This window comes from Myxocyprinus asiaticus, chromosome 7 (genome assembly GCF_019703515.2).
Source record: "Myxocyprinus asiaticus isolate MX2 ecotype Aquarium Trade chromosome 7, UBuf_Myxa_2, whole genome shotgun sequence".
NCBI classification, from domain to species: domain Eukaryota; kingdom Metazoa; phylum Chordata; class Actinopteri; order Cypriniformes; family Catostomidae; genus Myxocyprinus; species Myxocyprinus asiaticus.
The window spans coordinates 45,580,376-45,604,351 of NC_059350.1; the positions used below are offsets into that span (position 1 = coordinate 45,580,376).

At 36.1% G+C, this 23,976-nt stretch overlaps 1 protein-coding gene across 1 annotated transcript; it reads left to right on the forward strand.

The window, feature by feature from the left end:
• Positions 1–4,910: 4,910 nt before the first annotated feature.
• On the forward strand, positions 4,911–23,954 carry pgap6 (post-glycosylphosphatidylinositol attachment to proteins 6). The gene is made up of 13 exons (XM_051703834.1): positions 4,911–5,058; positions 5,328–5,505; positions 9,676–9,886; positions 10,495–10,625; positions 11,762–12,030; positions 12,749–13,080; positions 14,398–14,491; positions 14,581–14,698; positions 16,020–16,159; positions 16,257–16,435; positions 17,603–17,749; positions 19,122–19,238; positions 20,454–23,954. Exons 1-13 carry the CDS (start codon positions 4,998–5,000, stop codon positions 20,745–20,747), a joined length of 2,271 nt encoding a protein of 756 aa, XP_051559794.1. The 5' UTR covers positions 4,911–4,997; the 3' UTR covers positions 20,748–23,954.
• The last annotated feature ends 22 nt before the right edge of the window (positions 23,955–23,976 follow it).

A 23,976-nucleotide genomic window follows, 5' to 3' on the forward strand; every position in this document is an offset into this window, starting at 1 on the left:
AATGCATGGGTCAGGGCAGTTTTGGCAGTATAATAGGCTTCATTTGACTTGCTTGCCTTTTTAATGGGATTTAATAAAAGGACTTTTTATAAATCGTATGTGTACACTCACCGATCACTTTATTACACCTGTACACCTACTTATTCATGCAGTTATCTAATCAGCCAATCCTGTGGCAGCAGTGCAGTGCATAAAATCATGCAGATATGGGTCAGGAGCATCAGTTAATGTTCACATCAACCATCAGAATGAGGAAAAAATGTGATCTCTGTGATTTCGACCATGGCATGATTGGTGGTGCCAGACGGGCTGGTTTGAGTATTTCTGTAACTGCTGATCTCCTGGGATTTTCACACACAACAGTGTCTAGAGTTTACTCAGAATGGTGCCAAAAACAAAAAACATCCAGTGAACAGCAGTTCTGTTGATGGAAAAGCCTTGTTGATGAGAGAAGTCAACGGAGAATGGCCAGACTGATTTGAGCTGACAGAAAGGCTACGGTAACTCAGATAACCACTCTGTACAATTGTAGTGAGCAGAATAGCATCTCAGAATTGAAAGTATATTTAAAGTACTTAAAGTAGTTTGGTTTCAGCTCTGCAACTGCTTATTCTGCATTCTCTCAACCCCCAACATGACCAGGTTCCACCTGGGATGCTTTTTAAACAATTGCCAGGCACTTGTTGATACAACTCATCCATTTAAAAAATAAATGAATCAAAATTTTACATCAAAAACATTTTAAAGCAAGATGTTAATTTTGTAAAGGAATAAATAGGCACAATTTATATTTGTCTAATCAACTAAGCATCTTTATAATGTCCTCTTTTTTATAAGATTATATTTTTATATTTATAGGCTAGTTGTTTAAACATCACAAAATATGTATAACTCGTTTGGGAACATAATTGTACCCTAATGACCTATTGTGTACCTTTAAAAGGTACATTTATATGTTATTTTCCTCTCAGAACAAAAATAAACTTGCACAGTACGTTTTTATGTACCCAAAACAAGGGTACCACTCCAGTGACAGCCGTTGTACCTTAAAATATACAGTTTAGTACCATTTTTCTGAGAAAGGTATGAGCCTGAGAGGTGGGATAGGTAAAGCAGGGCATCAGGTAGATATTTGCACTACCCACATTATGTTGATGTGTGTGTAACAATAAAAGAGAGAGAAAGAGTGTGTGTGTGTGTGTGTGTGTGCGTGTGTGTGTGTGGGTGGGTGGGTTTGGGTGGTTTACGAGGAATTTTTTTAGGTTACTGGTACTTACAAGGGTATTACGCTATAAATGTGGTTTATTCAAATCGCTTAAAAAAACATACTAAACAATGTTTTTTTTGAAAATTTAAAAAATGCAGAACGTTTTTTGTGAGGGTTAGGTTTAGGGGTAGTGTTAGGGGATAGAATCTAAAGTTCATACAGTATAAATATCAATATGTCTATGGAGAGTTCTCATAAGGGTAGCCGCACCAACATGTGTGTGTGTGTGTGTGTGTGTGTGTGTGTGTGCTCAGCATGAGTGAATATGAGCCGGACGCAGGGCAATAGAGGTGCTAATGACCAGCAGCAGAGAGCAGAGCATCTGGACTAACATATGTCAGAGAACATGAACACTTAACAGAAGCTTCAGTAAGACACCATGTAATGGCTTAACAATTTATCAGACAATACATGATTTCTGTAAAATATTTAAAGTGTCCCACTGTAAATCTGTTAAAATAAATACTTGCATCTTTGTACAATGATCCAAAAAATAGGTATCTTGTTAGGTTTTGCACTATTACGCCAAAATGTAACACTTTAATATGAGAAAAAATGAGAGTAGAATTGGATGAAAATAATTTTTTAACAGCTAAAAACTGTGTTTTGCGTAATTCGTAAGAGAACAAAATGTAAAATTAAAAGGAAATCACAAGCATTATACATATTTTAAAGATTAAATTAAAGACAACTGGGACATGTTCATTGTCTATTTGATTTGTCTGTGTTGTCTATATCTTAAAGGTTTGTTGGTCTCATTGAAAGCCAGAGTGGGAATTCAGTGTAATTTTACTGGACATTTTATTGACAGAAAGGAGAGAGTGATTTACTATTTTCAGGTTATTCAAATTAGATGTTTTTTTTTTCATTAATAAAATGTACTTTACAATGCACAATATATCAATATACATTGAAGTAGAACATTCAAGATGGAAGTGTAGGCACATCTGCAATTTGGCCATTTATCTGACCAATCATACAACCGGTATGGCCAGCTGTACAAATATAAGTAGAATACTGGATAATTTTAAACCTCATTTTTTAAATTTCAAAAAATTCAAAACATTTCAAAAAATTCTCATTTCTAATACATTTTTACCATTTCTAATAGGTGCTGCAGGTAATAACAATGCATTTAAAATACTATTATATATACATGTCCAACAGAATTTGTGTTTCTTACTATGTTTTATTGATTAATACAAATGTATTCCCAACATGTTTAGCTTTAGCTTGGTTGATTGTATTAGCCATTATCTTAAAAGAGACAGAGAGAGAGAGAGAGAGAGAGAGAGAGAGAGAGAGAAAGAGAAAGTGTGAAATAAAATTAAGGAAGGCATAAAGGGAGTTAGGAACTTCAACTTTTTTACTCTTCCCTAATTGTATTTAAAGGGATAGTTCACCCAAATATTCTCTCATCACTCTCATGCCATCCCAGATGTGTATGACTTTTTCTTCTTCTGCAGAACACAAATAAAGATTTTTAGAAGAATATCTCAGCTCTGTAGGTCCTTTCAATGTAAATGAATGGTGGCCAGAATTTTGAAGGTCCAAAAATCACATAAAGTAATCCATATTACTCTAGTGATTTAATGCATGTCTTCAGAAGTGATTTAATAAGTGTAGGTGAGAAACAGATTAATATTTAAATCCTTTTTTTTTTTTACTATAAATCTCCACTTTCACTTTCACAGTGTGAATGAATGTGAAAGTGGAGATTTATAGTAAAAAAGGACATAAATATTGGTCTATTTCTCACTTACACCTATTATATCACATCTGAAGACATGCATTAAATCACTAGAGTAATACGGATTACTTTTATGTGGCCTTCATGTGATTTTTGAAGCTTGAAAGAGCTGGTCACCATTATCTTGCATTTTATGGACCTACAGAGCTGAGATATTCTTCTAAAAATCTCCATTTGTGTCCTGCAGAAGAATGAAAGTCATACACATCTGGGGTGGCATGAGGGTGAGTAAAAGATGAGAGAATTTTCGTTTTTGCAAGAACCATCCCTTTAAATGTAAATGTTTGGCCACTGAATGCTCTACTTGTATGTTTGACTATTTATAATCTGATAAGAGGAACAGAAGTGAATGATTGCTTGTTTGATTGCTTTGTATTTTAGGGACTGCCATCTTGCTCATATTTGTTCCAGCCTCAGATGTTTGTGAGGAGAGCTGCTGACCTGTCAGTCCTGCAACACAACATTCCGCTCTCTCAGATACTAACAACAGCTCAAGCTCAAGCTCTGCTTAAGTACGCATTGTGCATATTTATGTGTGTATGAAAGAGATTATACTGTTTGTATTATTAGAATGTTGTTTTACTATGTTACTGGTAACACTTTACAATTAGATTCCATTCGTTAATGTTAGTTAATGCATTTGGTATCATGAACTAACAATATTACAGCATTTATTAATCTTAGTTAATGTTAGTAAAAGTACAATTGGTCATTGTTAGGTTAGGGTTAGGTAACCATAACCCTTTATTTTCAGGTGAACTATTCCTTTAACTTCTGTGTAATTTGTGAGCACTCTCAGCTGCATGTTTTAGATTAGCTACAGATCTAAAATGATACATGAATACTCCTTAAATTGTGTGCTTCCATGCAATGACGTCTGTTTTGGTAAATTATTATAATAATTTTAGTGCAGACTGATATTTCTGTAACAGAACAGAGAAAAGAGGAAAGCACACCAAATTGTTCATAATATAAATTTTTACAAGTAATTATATAATACAAAGACTTTTCGCCTTTCTTCTCTCATGATGTAACAGTATCAGGTCTTGACCAGCAGATGGGACTGTTGCTACACGGTTGCAGGGCTGACAGTCGCACACTAGACTAGACAAGAATGTAAGAAGAGTGAGGACTAAAGTGTAATATATTTTGAATGGAATAAAAGTAGAGAGATAAAAATGCCGTTGTAATCATTTCATTCTCTTAAGCATGACTCCGTTGTGTTTAGTGCCCTCTGTCGAAGATTTTGCACATCTGTACATAACAGGACGTAGAAAACACTGTGAAAATCTTTCTTCATGTATATACTTCCATATTTAACATAACGTTTGTACGGGATAGTGACTTATATTTAAGGTTGGCGAAAATGACAAGTACGCTGTTATAAGTCACGATGTTCGTTTTCGCTCATCCAATCTTCTTTGCGAATTTAAGAATCCTACTATACCGCAGCCTTAGCTCATGAATATTAATTAAGTTCTGCTGACGCTACTAGGGATCCATTCTCAAGCGTTTGAATTCAATTTTAAATTTAAAGGTACTTCATTAGCATGGTTGTTTTACATAAAACAAAAGCAGAATCCTACTGCTCTACAAGCGTAACTTATAATTTTTATTATAGTGAAGGCTTAGCTCATGAATATTAATTTAGACTTACTGCCTCCGAGAGCGAACGTTGGGCGAACGTCAGGAAATCTACGTAATCGCCTCATCGAGGCTGTCTCGTTTTATTAAAAAAAAGGTTAACAATTGTATAAATGTAAGTGCATATACATAAAAGGCATTGACAATAGATACAAAATAAGAAAAAGAAAGACAAAAAAAAAAAAAAAATGAAAGGAGACAGCCTCTATGACGTATGCGGCCGACAAACGCGTCCTTCCAAGCGAGACACATGAACCAGGAAGTAACGTGTAATAGCGCTCCTGGATATTTGAAGCACACAACAATGGGCTAACTGATGAGATTTTGGACTGAAAAATGGAAAAGTATTTCGCACTGTGCCTTTTACTTCATGCCATCGCTGGCTGTTTTGCTAACGGTGAGTTAAATGTCTTCTGAGATCTCGGTGACTGACCATGAACATATTCATTAAATATGTTTGCAGGGTAGTAGCTATTATAATTCATTAATAACTTAATTTTTATCATGAATTATCTTTCAGGCTTTTAATTAAGACGCAATACATGTGTTATACCATTCATTAATTCCACTTAAACCAGTTTTTAATCAACTTGGGGTCGCACAGATTGTCATTGTTTACATCTGATATCATCATCATATATATGGCTTCATGCTCTGCCCCTCTAGATCTCACTTATTTGAACGGCTTTTACTCTAAAACGCCTCAGAAGTTGTCCAAATACAGCTGGTTCGGGAATGTTCGTCTCCATCACTTCAGAGTACCGGAGGATGCGGTGCTGGTGCGGTGGCTGCTTACCGTCACGCGAGGATCCGATCTCAACTGCGGCAGCCAAAACATTACTGTGTATGTATGATGAATATATGACAATACACATGTTTGTTGTACACAACCGTTAAACAATGATCTATATATTTGGAATGCTTTTTTATCTGGAAGTGTTTATTATACATTGTGTCAGCCGTTACCATGTTAATCATATTTACCGCCAAAATACCATAGTTGATGTTACTAAACTGTAAATAATGTCTGTAATTTTAACGGTAAAAGACTGTAAAAATGCTACAGAAATAAAACGATAATTGATTAGTGAATATTAACTGTAAAATATACAGTAAGAAATTGTAATATATTTTAAAAGACAATACAGTAGTTTTTACAATAAAATGATGTAAAAATAAAAAATTTTAGATGTAAAAGTATGATTTTCCTGTATAATTAATGGTAAAAATGTACATTGTTTAACAAGAGTGTACTTTTTACAGTAAAGTATTATTAAAATTACAGTAGAAAACAATAATCGGGCGTTCCCGCAATTCCCTGCATGACCCATCATACTTCATTATATATTATGGGAATAGTTATGTTTCTTCTTATTTTTAAATCAGTTACATACATTGGGGTGTTCTGTTTTATATTTGATGTAATTTTAGTTAATGTTTATTGCATTATTTAAATTTCACATGTGTTACCCTGATGGTGTTTAGTGTTTGTGTGAGTAACACTGAGCACTGTCTCTACATGTTTATTGGTCATTGCTCCTGAAAGAGCCACTATTGGTGAACTTCATGTCATCATGTGTGCAGAATTGTTTTTTGTTTTTTTTTACAGTGCCATCATGGTCAGGTTGTTCTGTAAAGTTGTTTAAATTTGTAATGTATTTTTTACATAATTATTCTTGCAACCACAGCTGTCAGTTTTTTTTTTTTTTTTTTTTTTTTTTTTAAACAACAGGATTTCTTTTATTACAGTGTACTGTAAAACTGTAAATATAATAGGGAACTTGATATTAGTCACTTAAGTCATAAAAGGTGCTAAACCCAAATGAAAGAAAGATCCTGAACATTTCTTGTGCTGTTTACAGGGGATCACATTTTAATTATTATGGTCTATAGTCGTAGTAATGACTGTACACTAATGTACAGATTTTGCTCTTATGGAAAGAAATTGGTACTTTTTTTCACCAAAGTGGCATTCAAATGATCACAATGTATAGTCAGGACATTAATAACATGAAAAATTACTATTACAATTTGAAAAAAAATTTCAGAACTTCTTAAACTACTTCTTAAAAAATCCTCCACATGCAGCAATGACAGCTTTGCAGATCCTTGGCATTCCAGCTGTCAGATTGTCTAGATACTCAGGTGACATTTCACCCCACACTTCCTGTAGCACTTGCCGTAGATGTGGCTGTCTTGTCGGGCACTTCTCACGCACCTTACAGTCTAGCTGATCCCACAAAAGCTCAATGAGTTTAAGATCCATAACACTCTTTTCCAATTATCTGCTGTCCAATGTCTGTATTTCTTTGCCCACTCTAATCTTTTCTTTTTGATTTCCTGTTTCGAAAGTGGCTTTTTCTTTGCAATTCTTCCCAGAAGGCCTGCACCCATGAGTCTTCTCTTTACTGTTGTACATGAAACTGGTGTTGAGCGGGTAGAGTTCAATGAAGCTGTCAGCTGAGGACATGTGAGGCGTCTATTTGTCAAACTAGAGACTCTGATGTACTTATCCTCTTGTTTAGTTGTACATCTGGCCTTCCACATCTCTTTCTGTCCTTGTTAGAGCCAGTTGTCCTTTGTCTTTGAAGACTGTAGTGTACACCTGTGTATGAAATCTTCAGTTTTTTGGTAATTTCAAGCATTGTATAGCCTTCATTCCTCAAAACAATGATTGACTGGCAAGTTTCTAGAGAAAGCAGTTTCTTTTTTGCCATTTATGACCTAATATTGACCTTAAGACATGCCAGTCTGTTGCGTACTGTGGCAACTCAAAAACAAAGACAATGTTAAGCTTCATTATCGAACCAAATAGCTTTCAACTGTGTTTGATATAATGGCAAGTGATTTTCTAGAACCAAATTTGCAATTTAGCATGATTACGCAAGGATAAGGTGTTGGAGTAATGTCTGCTGGAAATGGAGCCTGTCTAGATTTGATCAAAAATGACTTTTTTCAAATAGCGATGGTGCTGTTTTTACATCAGTAATGTCCTGACTATACTTTGTGATCAGTTGAATGCCACTTTGGTGAATTAAAGTACCAATTTCCTTCCGAAACAGCAAAATCTGTACATTATTCCAAACATTTGGCCGCCAGTGTAGTTGCTATGTTATTTTGGCAAAACTATGGTAACTATTGAAATCCTGTTTTTTGAAAACATGCCTTTTGTAGGTTTATAAATATGTAATGTCTTTGTTCTCACCTGATTTTAGTATTGTAATTACATAAAGCCTATTGTATGTGTGTGTGTGTGTGTGTGTGTGTGTGTGTGTGTGTGTGTGTGTGCGCGTGTGTGTGAGTGTGAATTGATGCATTTGTGCATCTAGAAGAATCACCTTGGAGGTCTTTCTTGGAGATCTCCTCTTGGAGACTGTACAAAAAGATAGTTACTGTAAATCCCCAAGAACATTCTCCTGAGAACTCTTTAACTGAGAAGTACAAGACCATTGTGTATCATTACTTATAGGAGACTTCCGAAGTTAACCAGTTTTTTTCGGAAAATCATAACTAGTTTGAATATTAACCACAAAGCTCCTTAAAAACATGAATTTTTCAAAGAGCACAAACTTTTAGCAGATATACACATTTGAAATGTACAGTACAGTCTTTGTCTTCTAGGAAAATGGACCAAAAATATTGACGACTCTGCTTGTATGCAGGGTTGATTACTATTGTCCAATCAAATGCTCTCTAGAATGTGAATTTTCATGTCTCTTCCCCCTCAAACCATCTGCCTTTGACTAGAAATAGCAAATTGTTCTTTGTCATAAACGACTGGCTTTTAACTATTGCCTAAAACAAGAACTAGCCCTTTGAAAAGTTGCTGAACTTCCTATATAAGATCGACATCAGCACAGGAAAGAAAACTGTACCCGTCAAACCATTTATGGGGTCTTTAACTCCTAAGTTTTTGTCCCTGTAAGAATTGTATTGTAAGTTTCTTCTAAAGTGTATAAAATAGGGCTGTGTTGATATAATCAAATATTGATATATTGCAATACTTTTTTTCACAATATTGTATCGATACTTAAATCCATGTATCGTGTGATATATCGTGATATTTTCAGTGCAGTCAGAGATGCTTCTATGAGGCACAAAAGAGACAGACTGATCCTACAGGATTCACGGTTTCTCTCACGGACATGCTGGACCTCTCTCGTGCGTTTGGATCTAGGGCCCGGGAAAAATATAGATTTTCTACTTAATCTTCATTTGTACGATCCCAGTGTCGATTCCTAAAATGGCAAGAATGCTCTTTCTTTCTATCTGCTATCCCCAATAATCAGATGTGCATAAATACTTCCCATTTGCTACAAATATGTCTGTGATTAGCCACTGGCTGTAATTTTTTAGACTTCACTCACCAGTGTTTGAGTGGTTTAGTGGCATAGAAGTTCAGCATTGGGATCTTTTCACTGCGTGCTTAGAGTAAAATTTTTGTCTCTTTCTGTGTAATGTGATTCCAAAGACTGGATGTCTATTTTAATATTCTTTCTGTTCTCTACAGTCTGTTGTTTATCAAAAACAACAAAAGAAGCATTTCATTCTAATCACACATAGCATGGATTCTGTAAAGAAGCCATTCGACCAAACAAACACTACTGTCAAAGTCCCTGCCGCTGGTCTTAAAGAGACAGTACCATTTTAGCACTTGTTCTACATATCTAAGTGAATACTTGTAAATAGTACAAATTAGGCATCTAAACAATAATCATGTAATGATATAATATATGCAATTTCAATACACCATATTTATTAATGTAGTACATGGACTACATTTTTAAAAAAGCTAAAATGTCATTAAAATGTTGAAAAAATGTCATTTGTAAAACTGATATGTCCGTAATTTGAAGGTCCCCTATATAAAGAATAACAGCATTAGCTGAAAGAGAATTTCTTTCATACTGTATGCAAGCAAAATGTACATTATATGTATAAAAGCATCAGCTAAAGTGCATTCTAATTCACTTTGCTTTTTATTGACTTTTGCCAATCTAATTCAAATCAACAGGCACTTTAGGGCAGGAGCGCCCCCAGTTATCAACCCTATTTACACAGACTTTCCGAACTCAACGTCTGTCTCTCTTGCTCACAATCTGACGCTGGCCATCCCCAGTGGACAGAGCATCAATGTAACACTGTTCAATGTGACCAACCCCAAACCAGGAGACTGGTTTCTCGCCGCACACCTGCCGAAGGATGATGGCAAGATAGAGCAGCAGGTGTGCTTTTTCTGATAAATGTTTCCTGTTGATAGTGCCATACGGTTTGAAAATGTTGTAAAGGATAAAGGATTAGTTCACCCAAAAATGAAAAGTCACTCATTATTTACTCACCCCCATGCCACCCCAGATGTGTATGACTTTCTTTCTTCTGGTTAACACAAACAAAGATTTTTAGAAGAATATCTCAGCTCTGTAGGTCCAAACAATTCAAGTGAAAGGTGACCTGAACTTTCAAGCTCCAAAATCACATAAAGGCAGCATAGAAGTATTCCATAAGACTCCAGAGATTTAATCCATGTCTTCTGAAGGTGATTTTTTACGAGCTTCAAAGGTCTGGCCACCGTTCACTTGCATTGTTTGGACCTACAGAGCTGAGATATTCTTCTAAAAATCTTTGTTTGTGTTCTGCAGAAGAATGAAAGTCATACACATCTGGGGTGGCATGAGTGTGAGTAAATGATGAGAGAATATTCATTTATGCAAGAACCATCCCTTTAAATGTAAATGTTTGGCCACTGAATGCGCTACTTGTATGTTTGGCTATTTAATATCTGATAAGAGGAACAGAAGTGAATGATTGCTTGTTTGATTGCTTTGTATTTTAGGGACTGCCATCTTGCTCATATTTGTTCCAGCCTCAGATGTTTGTGAGGAGAGCTGCTGACCTGTCAGTCCTGCAACACAACATTCCGCTCTCTCAGATACTAACAACAGCTCAAGCTCAAGCTCTGCTTAAGTACGCATTGTGCATATTTATGTGTGTATGAAAGAGATTATACTGTTTGTATTATTAGAATGTTGTTTTACTATGTTACTGGTAACACTTTACAATTAGTTTCCATTCGTAATGTTAGTTAATGCATTAGGTATCATGAACTAACAATATTACAGCATTTATTAATCTTGGTTAATGTTAGTTTATAAAAATACAGTTGGTCATTGTTAGTTCATGTTAGTTCATAATGCATTAACTAATTTGTGTTACCTACTAATTAATGGGCCTGCCCTGCACAGTAGGATTGTGTCAGGATGATCGACTAGTCATCCACCAACCTATTAGTTCATTAGTGAGATTTTTTTTTAAGCCTGTTTACATTTACATTTACATTTATTCATTTGGCAGACGCTTTTATCCAAAGTGACTTACAAAAGAGGAAAACATAATGAATCATCTTAAGGAGACAGTGGTACGAAAAGTGCCATATTACTCCATTACATGGAGTTGGAGTTTTACTTGTTAGTAAAATATTTAGCATTTTTTTAATGCTTTAAAGTGGATGAATTAAGATTTGTAATTTCTTGGAGAGGATTTTAGCATGCTGAAGTCTTGGGCATGTTACTTGTCCTGCACCATTTGTGCTACGGAGATGAATGATACCTTCTACTGGGTTTTTTTCTGTTGATGTGCTATTACTTTAAAGCGTTGAGACTTACTATCTTTTGCCTCTTGGAGGATAAAGCGAGTGGGAAAGAAAATTGCATAGACTTTGATAGAAGGACCTGAGGACATTGGAGGAGACATGGGGGCTGAGGGTTGGGCTTTTTTGACTTGCCACCCAGAGCACCCTAGCAACTGCATAGCGATGTGCTAAAAATCACTCAGAACACCATAGCAACCACCCACAACACCCTAGCTTTGAGATTAGTTTGATAATGCTAGTTTAATAATAATTTTAGCTACAAGTCAATGCATACTACTCTCCGATTTGTATATCACACTATCAGTGTAAAATAAATGTAAAAAAAAAAAAATGCACAGATTATGTGTATGTCTGTTTGGTGTGTTTAATATTTATAAATAGTGGATACGAATATGTAAAGTGTCTGTTTTCTTTCAATTCTGATATATTTTTATATGTCTGTTCTATTTAGGGTCTTTGTCCCAGAGTTCTCCTCCAGGTTGGATGTTTTCATATTGGCCTGTTCTGTTAGCGGCAAGCCTGGAAATGATTGTGGGCTGTCCGTCACTGTGGGCTCCGGCACTTTAAGTCAGGACTCTGCTGTGAAAGTGAACTGTTCAGGAGTCAAACTCTGCTCTGCGTCAGTCTCTATCCCCCCGTGGAACACCTGGGTGCTGGTTAATGTTGAAACTAGTCTGCCAAACACCACCGTGGGTTTCAACATCTCTGCCAATGTCACAGGTCTGTCTTTAAGGGTGAAACAATATAATTTTTTCAGAAGTCATACTGTCCTTGACCTTATAAGAGGACTTAGGCTTCCTTTTAGTCCATTTTAAAATTGATTGGATCTCAGTCCACTTTACATTCACACTGTTGTTTGTTTGGAACCCAGACCAGTAGAATTTGGGGGGGGGGGTTCCCCTTTTTCTCCTAATTTGGAATGCCCAATTCCCAATGTGCTTTTTAAGTCCTCGTGGCCGCGTAGTGATTCGCCTCAGTCCGGGTGGCAGAGGACAAATCCCAGTTGCCTCCACGTCTGAGACCGTCAACCCGCTTATCTTATCACGTGGCTTGTTGAGCACATTGCCATGAAGACATTGCGAGTGTGGAGGCTTCACACCACCCACCGCAGCAACCACGCTCAACTCACCACGCACCCCACCGAGAACGAACCACATTATAGCGACCACGAGGAGGTTACCCCATGTGACTCTACCCTCCCTAGCAACCGGGCCAATTTGGTTGCTTAGGAGACATAGCTGGAGTCACTCAGCATGCCCTGGGATTCGAACTAGCGATCTAGCGAACTCCAGGGGTGGTAGCCAGCGTATTTTACCACTGAGCTACACAGGCCCCCGTAGGAAGACTTTTGAGAGTGTGTAGCTACATTTACCATTATTACGTTTACGAATTACATTTCTCTGATTCCTTCTCTCTCTCCTCTTCATCACACACTCAGTGGGCTGTAAACCTTTGAGCGTCTCTTCAGATTTCAACACCTCAGCCTTTATTCATACCATCATTGCTCCCCAAAGCAACAGCTCTGGTGCCCTCGGCAACACATCCTTTTCCTTAAGAGACCAACAGGGCCTCCGTGATAACAGCTCTGAGCCTTTGTGCATGAGAAGTCCATCAGTGTTCAGAGAGGAGCAGGATGTACTTTCACTGCGCTTCATAGTGCCCGGTAGCAACCTGAGCGTGACCTCTGACCTTCCAACTGTGCTCACACTTGACCTGGACTCTGACGCTGACAGTGGTGGCACACTTGTTGTACAGCTTCACCTGAACACTGTAAGCAACTATGTGTATGATCATGTCTGTGTGTGTATGTTCATGGATTAACTATTTGTTATGGTTTTGTTGATGTGAGTTTACAAATAAATAGTGTTGCTGATGCTCATTGACTAAAATGGAATGAACTGATGAATCAATGGTTTTAGTAAAGTATAAATCTTTATAAAATGGATAACTCCAGCCCTAAATTCTGATTAGATGAGCCACGTTCAAAATCGTTGTAAAAATAAACAATATACACACATCTGTAACCGCACACCAGTTGAATTCTGTGTTAATGCGGCAAATTTCTGTATTGCTTGGCAGTAACATTATATTGCTGGATGCTTACTTAGGAATTACATTTGTGTTATATTATGTAAAATTATTATATTATGTTATGATATATTATATTATTATGTAATATTATATTTAGTGTTTTATATATATATATATATATATATATGCTAAACTATTTAATTGTGATTAATCGCATGGTTTTTCAGTTAATTGCAATTAATCGCAGATTTTGAAAGTGCTGAAATTGAACTCTTTACATACTTTTCCTGTCAAAATGCATTTAGTTCCTTGTTAGAAAATAAAATAAAATATGTAACAATAATGTTTTATTAACATTTTTCAAACAAAGCATTCCACAGTATAAAGACAAAAATGCACTAAAATAGCACCAATTTAAAAGTCTAAGTGGGAGGTTGACAAACAAAAATACCCCCTAGTTTCATTGCAATGGGCATTAAATCTCTTAAACCCTCATCCTCCACAATTTTAAAAGTGGCTATTAACTTTGCTACAGTAATCGTGAAGACACATTTACAAGATTTGCCACTTTGAACTCCACATGAAAAGTGCTTGCAGAGAACGTTTTGTTTTGCTTTGCTGATGCTTCACTCTAGCGTGTCGTGTGAATGCGGTTCATCACAAGTCCTATCTGGGTTTGTTATGTTCAAAAAATTACAGTTAAGAGGTCCTTTCTCCATCACTTGATCAGTGACTCGGAATTGCTGTGTGTGTGTGTGTGTGTTTGTGGTGTGTGTGTGTCTGTGTAATGACCCCAGACATAGCGCAAAGGTCCACCCTATTCCAACCTGTGTTCAGTGCTCACACTGAGCTGAATAAAATGTCAGAATCTAATGTGAAAATTGGTAAATGTGTTAGTCGTTATTAAGAAAAATTAATCATATGCTTTAACCCATTAATTTCGACTGCTCTAATTATATTATATTGTATTAAATAGTTTGTGTTTTATTCATAATGTGTTTTAACATTGTTTACTGAATCACGTTTAAATGTATTTATCATGTGTTTGTGGCACAGAGCACTCTGATTGGTGGATTTAGAGGTGTCAACACATGTCTCACACCTTCTGCTCCTGTACTCAATCTCAACAGCAGTAAACCATGTGCCACAGGTCAGTCACACTTCAAACCTGTCTATAATAGGATACATGTTTAAAAGTGTACATGTCACATTTTAAACTGTGTGTGTTTATGCATATAGGGTTTGCACAGGGCTATTCTCTAAGCGTGACCCGCAATGAATCGAATGCACTTTTGAGGATTCCATTCCCAGAAGCAGCAATGTGGTACCTAAGCCTGCAGACTGTCTGCAATGACAGGTTAGTTGTGCATGCACACACTTACATTGCGGTACTCACATACAGATTAAGATGGAATTAGATGGATTATATAGACATTTCTTTACGGGTTTTGCTATCTTAGCATGACAGTTATGAGATGTTTAAAGGGTTAGATCACCCAAAAATGAAAATTCTCTAATCATTTACTCACCCTCATGCCATCCCAGCTGTTTATGACTTTCTTTCTTCATCAGAACACATTTGAAGAAAAATATAAAAACATCTTAGCTCAGCAGGTCCTTAAAATGCAATTGGATGGGTATACAACATTTGAAGCTCCAAAAAGAACAGACAGTCAGCATAAATGTCATCTATATGACTCCACTGGTTAAATTAATGTCTTCTAAGGCGAAATGATCGCTTTTGGTGAAAAAAGTATAAATATTTAAGTACTTTCTAACTATAAATCATCGCTTCAGGTCAGCAGCAGCAATACGCATGTGACATAATCACGTTGGCGTGTTCACACGAGAACAGACGTACGTGCGACACACCCGGAAGAGCACCACTGTTTACAACTGAGTAGGAGGAACGCTGTTCAGAAGCTTCGTTGGTTTTATCTGTTTGTTTACGTGAGATTAGATCCATAACATGCCAACGCGAATACGTCACACGAGACCGCATGAACTCTGCCATCTAGTGAATGTGTGAAGGGCTGCCGACCGGAAGCGATTGTTTATAGTTAAAAAGTACTTAAATATGGATATTTTCTGCAGCAAAAGGTATTGTTTCGCTTTAGAAGACATTAATTTAACGAGTGGAGTCGTATAGATGACATTTATGCTGACTGTCTGTTCTTTTTGGAGCTTCAAATATTGTATCCCCATCCACTTGCGTTTTAAGGACCTTCTGAGCTAAGATATATTCTGTTTTTCTTCAAATGTGTTCTGATGAAAGAAAGTCATACACACCTGGGATGGCATTAGAGTGAGTAAATGATGAGAAGTAACCCTTCAACAGAGTCAACATTAAACTGCATTGGCAACCCATTTTACTTCAGTAATCTGACATATTTCCAAGTGAAACAGGATATAGGTGCGCCTTTCTTTTTTATTGAACATTTATTGAATTGTGAAAAGTGGACATTCCATAACAGAATGGAGCCAGGTGGTTGGAGGGAAAGAATTGGGAAAAAGAGGGATTGTTGATGTCAGCACACCTTTTTGTTTTTCAATGAGACCAGGCACATGTATTAAAAAAGTAAATAGGGTCAATTGTGATTTCAAGTTGACCTTAAAACATTCTGAATTTGTAGTTATTTCGCCATTGCTTGACTTATACTTTTGTGTTTTCTTTCCAGTGTTGACTGCAGGAATGCATCATCCATAATAAGTGTCTCTGTGAGCATTAGTGCATGCATTGACGACTGTGGGTCGTACGGAGATTGCAAACTGCTACGCACGAACAGCTACCTCTACGCTGCGTGTGTTTGCAAAGCGGGTACCAAACATATACACACTCTAAACTCTCGATTTCAAATTGCCAAAGACATTCATGGTTTGCAATTGGCTCTTGATGTTTTGCTTGGTGTTGACAGGTTGGCAGGGATGGGGGTGTACAGATCCATCGTTTGCACAGTCGTTTTCTCGGCAGATGGCCGCAGCTCTGCTCCTCACCCTCAGTAACCTCTTCTTCATTCCACCCATCGTCATAGCGCTCTACAGAGGCTACCACACTGAGGCTGCAGTCTACTTCTTCACCATGTTTTTCTCCACGGTGTGTTTTTATCATCCATACATACATCTATCGATCCATCTATCAAGTCAAGTAATTTTTATTTGTATAGCGCTTTTAACAACACACATCGTTTCAGAGCAGCTTTACAGAAAATCATGCATTAACAGAAAATGAAACTGTAATATCTATAAAGTCTGTTGACTATATCTATAAAAACTATTGTGTAGTTTGATTAAATATGATTGTAAATTGTGTATAAAAATAAATAATTAAATAATAATTGTATTTAGAACCCCTGTGAGCAAGCCGAATGTGACCGTGGCAAGGAACACAAAACTCCATAAGATGTTGGTTAATGGAGAAAAATGACCTTGGGAGAAACTAGGCTCACTGTGGGGGCCAGTTCCCCTCTGGCTAACCAGCATGAATATAATGCCAATATTAGTTATTTATGTGCAGTGCAAGTCATGGTTTAAAATGAGTAAACTAAGTAAGTGTTAAGGGCCAGTGTTTAAACAAAGATTTTGTAAGATTAATGACTAATGTCTTTGAAGTTCATCCTGGATTAACTGCAGAATTTCACATAGATGCATTGTCCTTTGTTAGTTGGCTGATGAAGGCTTTTGTTGGCAATTAATTGATAGTCTATGTATTCCATTTCAAGAGTGTAGTCCATCATTAGTAATGTAGGCAGAGGTGAGTGAGGTGAATCGCAGTTCAACCGGCCGGTCATTTCGGTCAAACCCATCATCGGGTTTTGAAGAAATATAAAGTTGGGTATCGTCGGCATAACAGTCAAAACTTATCCAAGATTCCTGATAATATCTCCCAGGGGAAGCATATATAAGGAGAAAAGTAGAGGCCCTAAAACTGATCCCTGTGGCTCTCCATACTTTTGTTTGATTTAGGACAATTCCTCGTTTACATAGACAAATTGGTATCGGTCTGCTAAATAGGACCTAAACCATGCTAATGCAAGTCCACAAATGCCAACATAATTCTCAAGCCTATTCAAGAGAATGTCGTGATCTGTGGTGTCAAAGGCAGAACTAAGATCTAAAAGCACTAGAAGAGAAATGCAGCTGCGAACAGATGATAAGAACAAGTCATTTGTAACTCTGATAAGTGCAGTCTCTGTACTGTGACTGTGATCATCCATCTTTTGCACATATGGCATTGCAATAGTAATGATTCTGTGTTTTACAGTTTTACCATGCCTGTGACCAGCCCGGTGTGACCGTGATGTGTATTATGGACTATGACACCCTCCAGTTTTGTGATTTCCTGGGTTCCGTTGTGTCAGTGTGGGTGACCATTGTGTGCATGGCACGACTCCAGGAGCCAGTAAAATATGTGAGTACAGCATTGGTGGAAAGGTTTACAGCACCTTCTAGTCTTGTAATTTGACATGTATAACAGTGGAATAGTACATACTTTGAGAGGTAGACCGATATATCGGTTTTATCGATTAATCTGTGCCGATTGTTGGTTTTTGGAACTATCGGTTATCTGCAAAAATCTTTGCAGATAGTTTCCGATATATTTTTTTTTTCCTATATTACTCGCTTTTTAATTTTTTTATTCCTCATCAATAAACCTCATCTGGTGAAATATATATTTACAAAACTACAAAATTTTATTTGTTAAATACTGACATATATAGAGCATTGTAACGGACCTAAGTCTCTGTCATTTCAAAATAAATGTCCACGGTGTATTTGGCGTTTGTTTATAGTTAAAAGTCCCATGCTATGCACCGAATTCTAATTTTTCTGGTTTTCATTAGAATTTTGGTTGCACAATAAACTGCTTTTGGGATTTCATTCATTTTGGACTCTTGTAGCCTCAATGTCTGTGCCCTTCATAGTAAGTAAAAAGACTAAGAAATGTTTGATTATTCTATCAATTGAATTTAAAAAAACTATCGGCCGATTAATTGGTCATCAGCCTATTTCACCACCTTAGTTATCGTATCACCTCTACATTCTATACTTTCATGTTGATACACCAGTTTAAATTATTAATCGTGCCACATAGAGCTATTTCCACTGTGATCAGTGATCTACAATGAATCTTTTGGTATGAGATTTAAACGACATGTTCAACCAGACCTACCTGTTCTTTAAGAAAATGCATCTTTCGTTAGTGGATGCCTGTTACATAGCAACTTTCTACTCTAAGGCAGTACAAACCAAAAATATCTTGAACCACAAATAGGCACTGTTAATAATGTATGTTTGATTGTATTACTATTGCTTTGAACAAGCCTCTAACCCAAAGAATTGTGTTCCACACAATTTGTGAAACAGACATGAATGATACCTCAAATTGTGTGGTTTGTTGAGAAGAGATGTGCTATTACTTTTCTAAGCAATTAGACTTATAATTTCTGGAAGATGATAAAATCCCATAGACTTAACATTAGAGACCTGAGCCATATCTAGGGACCTGAATATCATAGTCTTGGGGGGTGGGCTCTTCTGACTTGGGCTAATAAGCAACCACCCAGAAGCCACCTAGAACATGCTACTGTAAAGTAGCAAGTGCATATCAACGCCTTGGCAACCACCCACAACACCCTAGCTTTATGGTGGCGATCAAGATAACTAGCATGTAAGATGTTGATATTGATCCACTACAGTGTATTTATTAGTCATTTGGATATAAAACTTAAGGTACACTTCTTGAGTTAGTTGTAACAGCTTTGATCTTTCTTACATTGCAGATGTTGTTTATGGCGGGCACTCTTGTAATTTCCATGGTGATGCAGTTGGATCGCAGGGGGTTGTGGAACCTTCTTGGCCCTGTCCTGTTTTCTTTGGTGATTATGGTCACTGCCTGGGTGAGCTTTGCTTTTACATTACATATAAATCACTATGTATTCTTATTGTTTGTTGTTGATAATGGTTTGGATGCTATTGTTTGGCTTAGTTTTCAATATTACAGCATTAATTATATCAAGAAAATGACATCCTACTTTGAGGTACATCCATGGTACATCACATTTGTGAAGCCTTTTGTCAATAGCAACTGAAAAGTTTGTTCACATTAGCTATGTTTCCATCCAAGTTGCGAATTTAATATATGCGATAACCCAAAATATCGCAAAAACAATGTGTGAATAAAGCCGCGTTTCCATCCCATGTGTTCAAAAGAACAAAATCGTCACTTCCGGAGAAATTGTAGCCACTGTAACTTTTTATTAATACATTTCTTGCAGTTTAGAGCATGCAGACAAAACACTTTAGAAGAACTTGTGTCGTGTCTTGGAGCGACTGAGCGTCACACGGTTCTGGGAGCACTGTGTGTGCAGTCCTCCTTCCTTATGTCTTTGCTGTGCGGATCTATAATATAGTTTTTAAGTGTCAATAAACCTGCTCTTCGGCACAGTTCAAGTTTGTATTCAACTTATTTGCTCTGCAAACTGTTTGCAGGCTTTCTTGTATTCCTAATAAATTCAATCTGAGTTTATTTAGTGAATGTGTTTTATCATAGTTTATGCACATTTCTTCATATCGTATAAAAAATGTGATATCCCAAAATGCGCCTAAAAATATGTGGATGGAAACCTAGCTATTGAGAATTCTGATACTGTAAAATCTGTAGTTGTTTATTTTACAAAAATAGAAATATTGAACAGCAGTTTGATTGATTGTTCTACACACAACAATTAAAGTGATACTTTATCCAAAAATGAAATTCTGTCATTATATACTTCCCTCATTTTGTTCCGAACCCGTAGAGGATGTTAGGTCTCGTTTACTTTCATCGTTTGTAAAAAAAGATGCAATTAAAGTAAATGGCGACTGGGGCCTAACATCTCCTTTTATAGGTTGGAAGGTTTAGAACAACATGAGGGTGAGTCAATGATGACAGAATTTTCATTTTTGGGGTGAACTATCCCTTTAAATCACACCTGATTTGACTTTTAAATAATCTTGAATATACATCTTGATTCAATTATTTTAACAAAAGTTTCAGGTCACAGCAGTTTTGAGATATTTACGCTCTACACTAGTGTATTATTAAAGTCCTATTCATGTGTGTTGCTCAACAGGTTTATCGAGGTGTGAAACGTCATCACTGTTATCCTCCATCATGGCGTCGTTGGGTGTTGTTCCTTCTCCCGGGTATAGTATCTGCTTTAATCGGAGTGTGCGTGTATGTCTTCGCACAGACTGACAGTAACTACTTCTACACTCATTCCATATGGCATGTCATGGTAGCCACAAGTGTAGTCTTCCTCTTACCACCTCGAGAAAAACACGTTCCTTCCTGGGGTTGGACGCACAAAATCTGCGGGTATAAGTTGTGTAAAAATGAAAAAGAAGAGCTTTACACTGTCACCTAAAAACAATGCAATACTTGCACAAACCCAAACAGATAGTCATGTGCATTACAGTTTTCTAGAAAACTCGCTTTAGTTAAAGCTTGACATGATTCTTAGAGTATTTTCTCTTTTGAAGTAGTAACCAGTATGACTATAAAACTAATGTAGTGCATACTCTTAAAGGAACAGTTCTCCAAAAATTACACATCTGTCATTATATACTCCCCTCATGTTGATCCAAAACCATATGACTTTCTTTTTTCCATGTAACCCAAAAGAAATCGAGGTCGCTCTTTTCCATACAACTACAATAAATGTGAACTGAAGCTCTCAAGCTTCAAAAAGATGCAAAAGCACTATAAAAGTATCGTAAGAGTAGTCCATATGACTATATTTCACCTTTTGTGTTACACGGAAGAAGAAAAAAGTCATACGGGTTTGGAATGACATGAGGGTGAGTAAAAAATGAAATTTTCGGGTGAACTAGTCCTTTAACTGCGTAAACATGGTACTTTAAACCTTTTAACTTTTAAAGTGATCAATTTCACAGGGAATACCAGTAACAACAATGATGTAATTTAATAATACCAGTAATTGAATATTTAAAAGATCATATTTAAATTATGAAAGTAACATTAATAAAAGAATATGCCAAAAGTCTAATTATATGAGGCAGGTTTTTTTTTTTAAAGGCAACTTGCTGAATATCTGTTGATCCTGTTTATTCTGCGAAGCACTTTTATAAGACTAGCTATTATCGGTTATATTGTTTGAGAACAACACAACTGATTTCCAGATTCTTTCAGCACTTTCTTAATTTGACCCTATTTGTGATGTACAAGATCTTACTTGAATGGTCTTCATGGGACTGTTGTCTCTGAGCTTAAGGTTGCCTAAGCTATAGTTCAGTTTAAGACAAACTTGTTTTACACAATTTGTTTAACCACTATCAAGAATGTTTAATGTACAAGAAAATACCTCCCTCCTCTTTCTACCATGGTCATACACACTTAAAGCCTTGATATCTTTCTTGAAACATTGTTCTAACTATTTAAAGGGGAAGAACATTTTATACAGGCACTTAAAATTGTACTTGCTTGACTTGAATAGGCTAAATATTTATGTTTGTAACAAGAATGTAATATGCAGTACTACTGACCTGATTTACAGTGGCCCTAATCAGGACACTTAAGTCACACTTAAAATGTCTGAATGTAATTGCATTTGATATTAAACATCATATATCAAGTGGCATGATGCTAGACCATTTCTAAGAACTGATTTAGCTTTTCTTAGACATTTGTTGCAATTACAGTACTTTTAAACAACTGTTCCCAAGGTCATTTTTAGTGGATGTATGAAGCCAGTTCCCCTTAAGTTCACACAAGTGTTCTAGCATCGATTAGCTTTACATTATTTCACATTAACTATGAACTTGTTCCACAACGTTTGTAAACCAAAATACTTAATATCTATTGTTTTATGATTTGAATCCTAACAAAAGAAAATGTGTGAAATGTTTAGCTTGAATAGTGTGTTTGTGCTGTATATTGTGTAAGTGCAGCCTAAGCATTCAAATACATTTGTAAAATATCTCTGTATTTAAGATGGATATTCTGCACTTCTTACCCTCAGGCTATTTTCAATTTATGGTTAGATAAATATGTGAAAGTTCTTTATAGGTTTATTTTAAAGTTTCTTTTTAAATTGCAATCTTCTCAAATTTATTTAACGCCGTATCCCTTTTTTCTTGTGTGTGGCCTTTACAATAAATGTAATGGCAAAGCAGTTCATCTCGTATTTTTCCAGAGGAGGTAAATTGTTGGGTTTGAATATGACCTTGCAAATATGTTTTACATAAATGTTTTTGTATTTCTCTTTGTATTTGAATTATAAATTATATTGTCGTATGAAATGTTCATCAAAAGTCTATATTAGCACAGTAATAACTCCACCTACTGGTGAATCCCAAGAAGTTCTATGGTTTTCTTCTTTCCTGTGATTTTAGTTTTAGTTTTGTTCACAACAGATATTGTTTATCATGACAGTCTATATTGTGTCAAATGGTAGGACTTGTAAATTGCACATATATGCACATGTATTTAAAGGTGGAAAGTACATAAACAATGCAAAGACAGAGAATCTGTTTATGTTAATGAATGTACATAACATGTTAGAATTTCAGATTTGTATAATTATTTGTATTTGTGCTCTTGATTCCTGACTCCTTTTTTTCTTAAAACCTTCTGAAATATACATGCTAATAATGGTGAAATAAACAATTCAATGATTATTTAAAAATGGCTCCTAATTTGGAAAATAAAACTTTGATTAAAGCAAGGCTTAGAATTATCAAGATGCTTTAGTTCATTGTTTGGTAAGTGAATTATTAATAATGTACGAATAGTATAACCACCCGATTAGCTATAATTCTGTGCATTTTGCTTGAAATGTTAGATTAACATACTATGTTTTCTGTTTCACACACAGCCTGAGTCCTTGGTGCTTTAATTCCCTTTATTCTTCATGAGGTTGAAGACAGATGTGGTGTTTGTTATTGAATAAGGATAGAATTCAACAGAGAAATTAAAAGTACAGTAGAAAGCACTTCATTGTCATTGTGCTTTATTTCATTCATAAACAGGCATAAAGAAGTTAGTCAAAAAAGAAGGCATTTTGACTACTATCCATTGTAGAACCATCTTTTAAATTTGTATTTAAATATAGTTTTAATATGGTAAGACACCCTGCTACAGTATATTTCATAATCTCACCTAAAACAGCATAAATTTATAGACACCTTATAATATTATGATGTCATAATAAGTCAAGGCCTTAAAGGGGTAGTTCATCCAAAAATGAAAAGTCTCTCATCATTTACTCACCCTCATGCCATCCCAGATGTGTATGACTTTCTTTCTTCCACTGAACACAACGTTTTTTAGAAGAATATCTCAGCTCTGTAGGTCCATACAATGCAAGTGAATGGGTACCACATTTTTTAAGCACCTAAAGGCAGCATAAAAGTAATCCATAAGACTCCAGTGGTTAAATCTATATCTTCAGGAGCAATATTATAGGTGTGGGTGAGAAACAGATCAATATTTAAGTCAGTTTTTACCATAAATTCTCCTCCCTCCCCAGTAGGTGGTCATATCCTATCATATCGCTTTTGAAGACATGAATGTAAGCACTGCAGTCTTATGGATTACTTTTATGCTGCTTTTATGAGCTTTTGGAGCTTAAACAT

What these genes read in the sequence shown, in the direction of transcription:
- pgap6 (XM_051703834.1), top strand. Translation starts at nt 4,998, where the DNA reads ATGGAAAAGTATTTCGCACTGTGCCTTTTACTTCATGCCATCGCTGGC. An exon ending in ATGGCAAGATAGAGCAGCAG is followed by an intron (nt 9,887 to 10,494) that starts GTGTGCTTTTTC and finishes TTTGTATTTTAG; the next exon opens with GGACTGCCATCTTGCTCATA. An exon ending in CATCTCTGCCAATGTCACAG is followed by an intron (nt 12,031 to 12,748) that starts GTCTGTCTTTAA and finishes TCACACACTCAG; the next exon opens with TGGGCTGTAAACCTTTGAGC.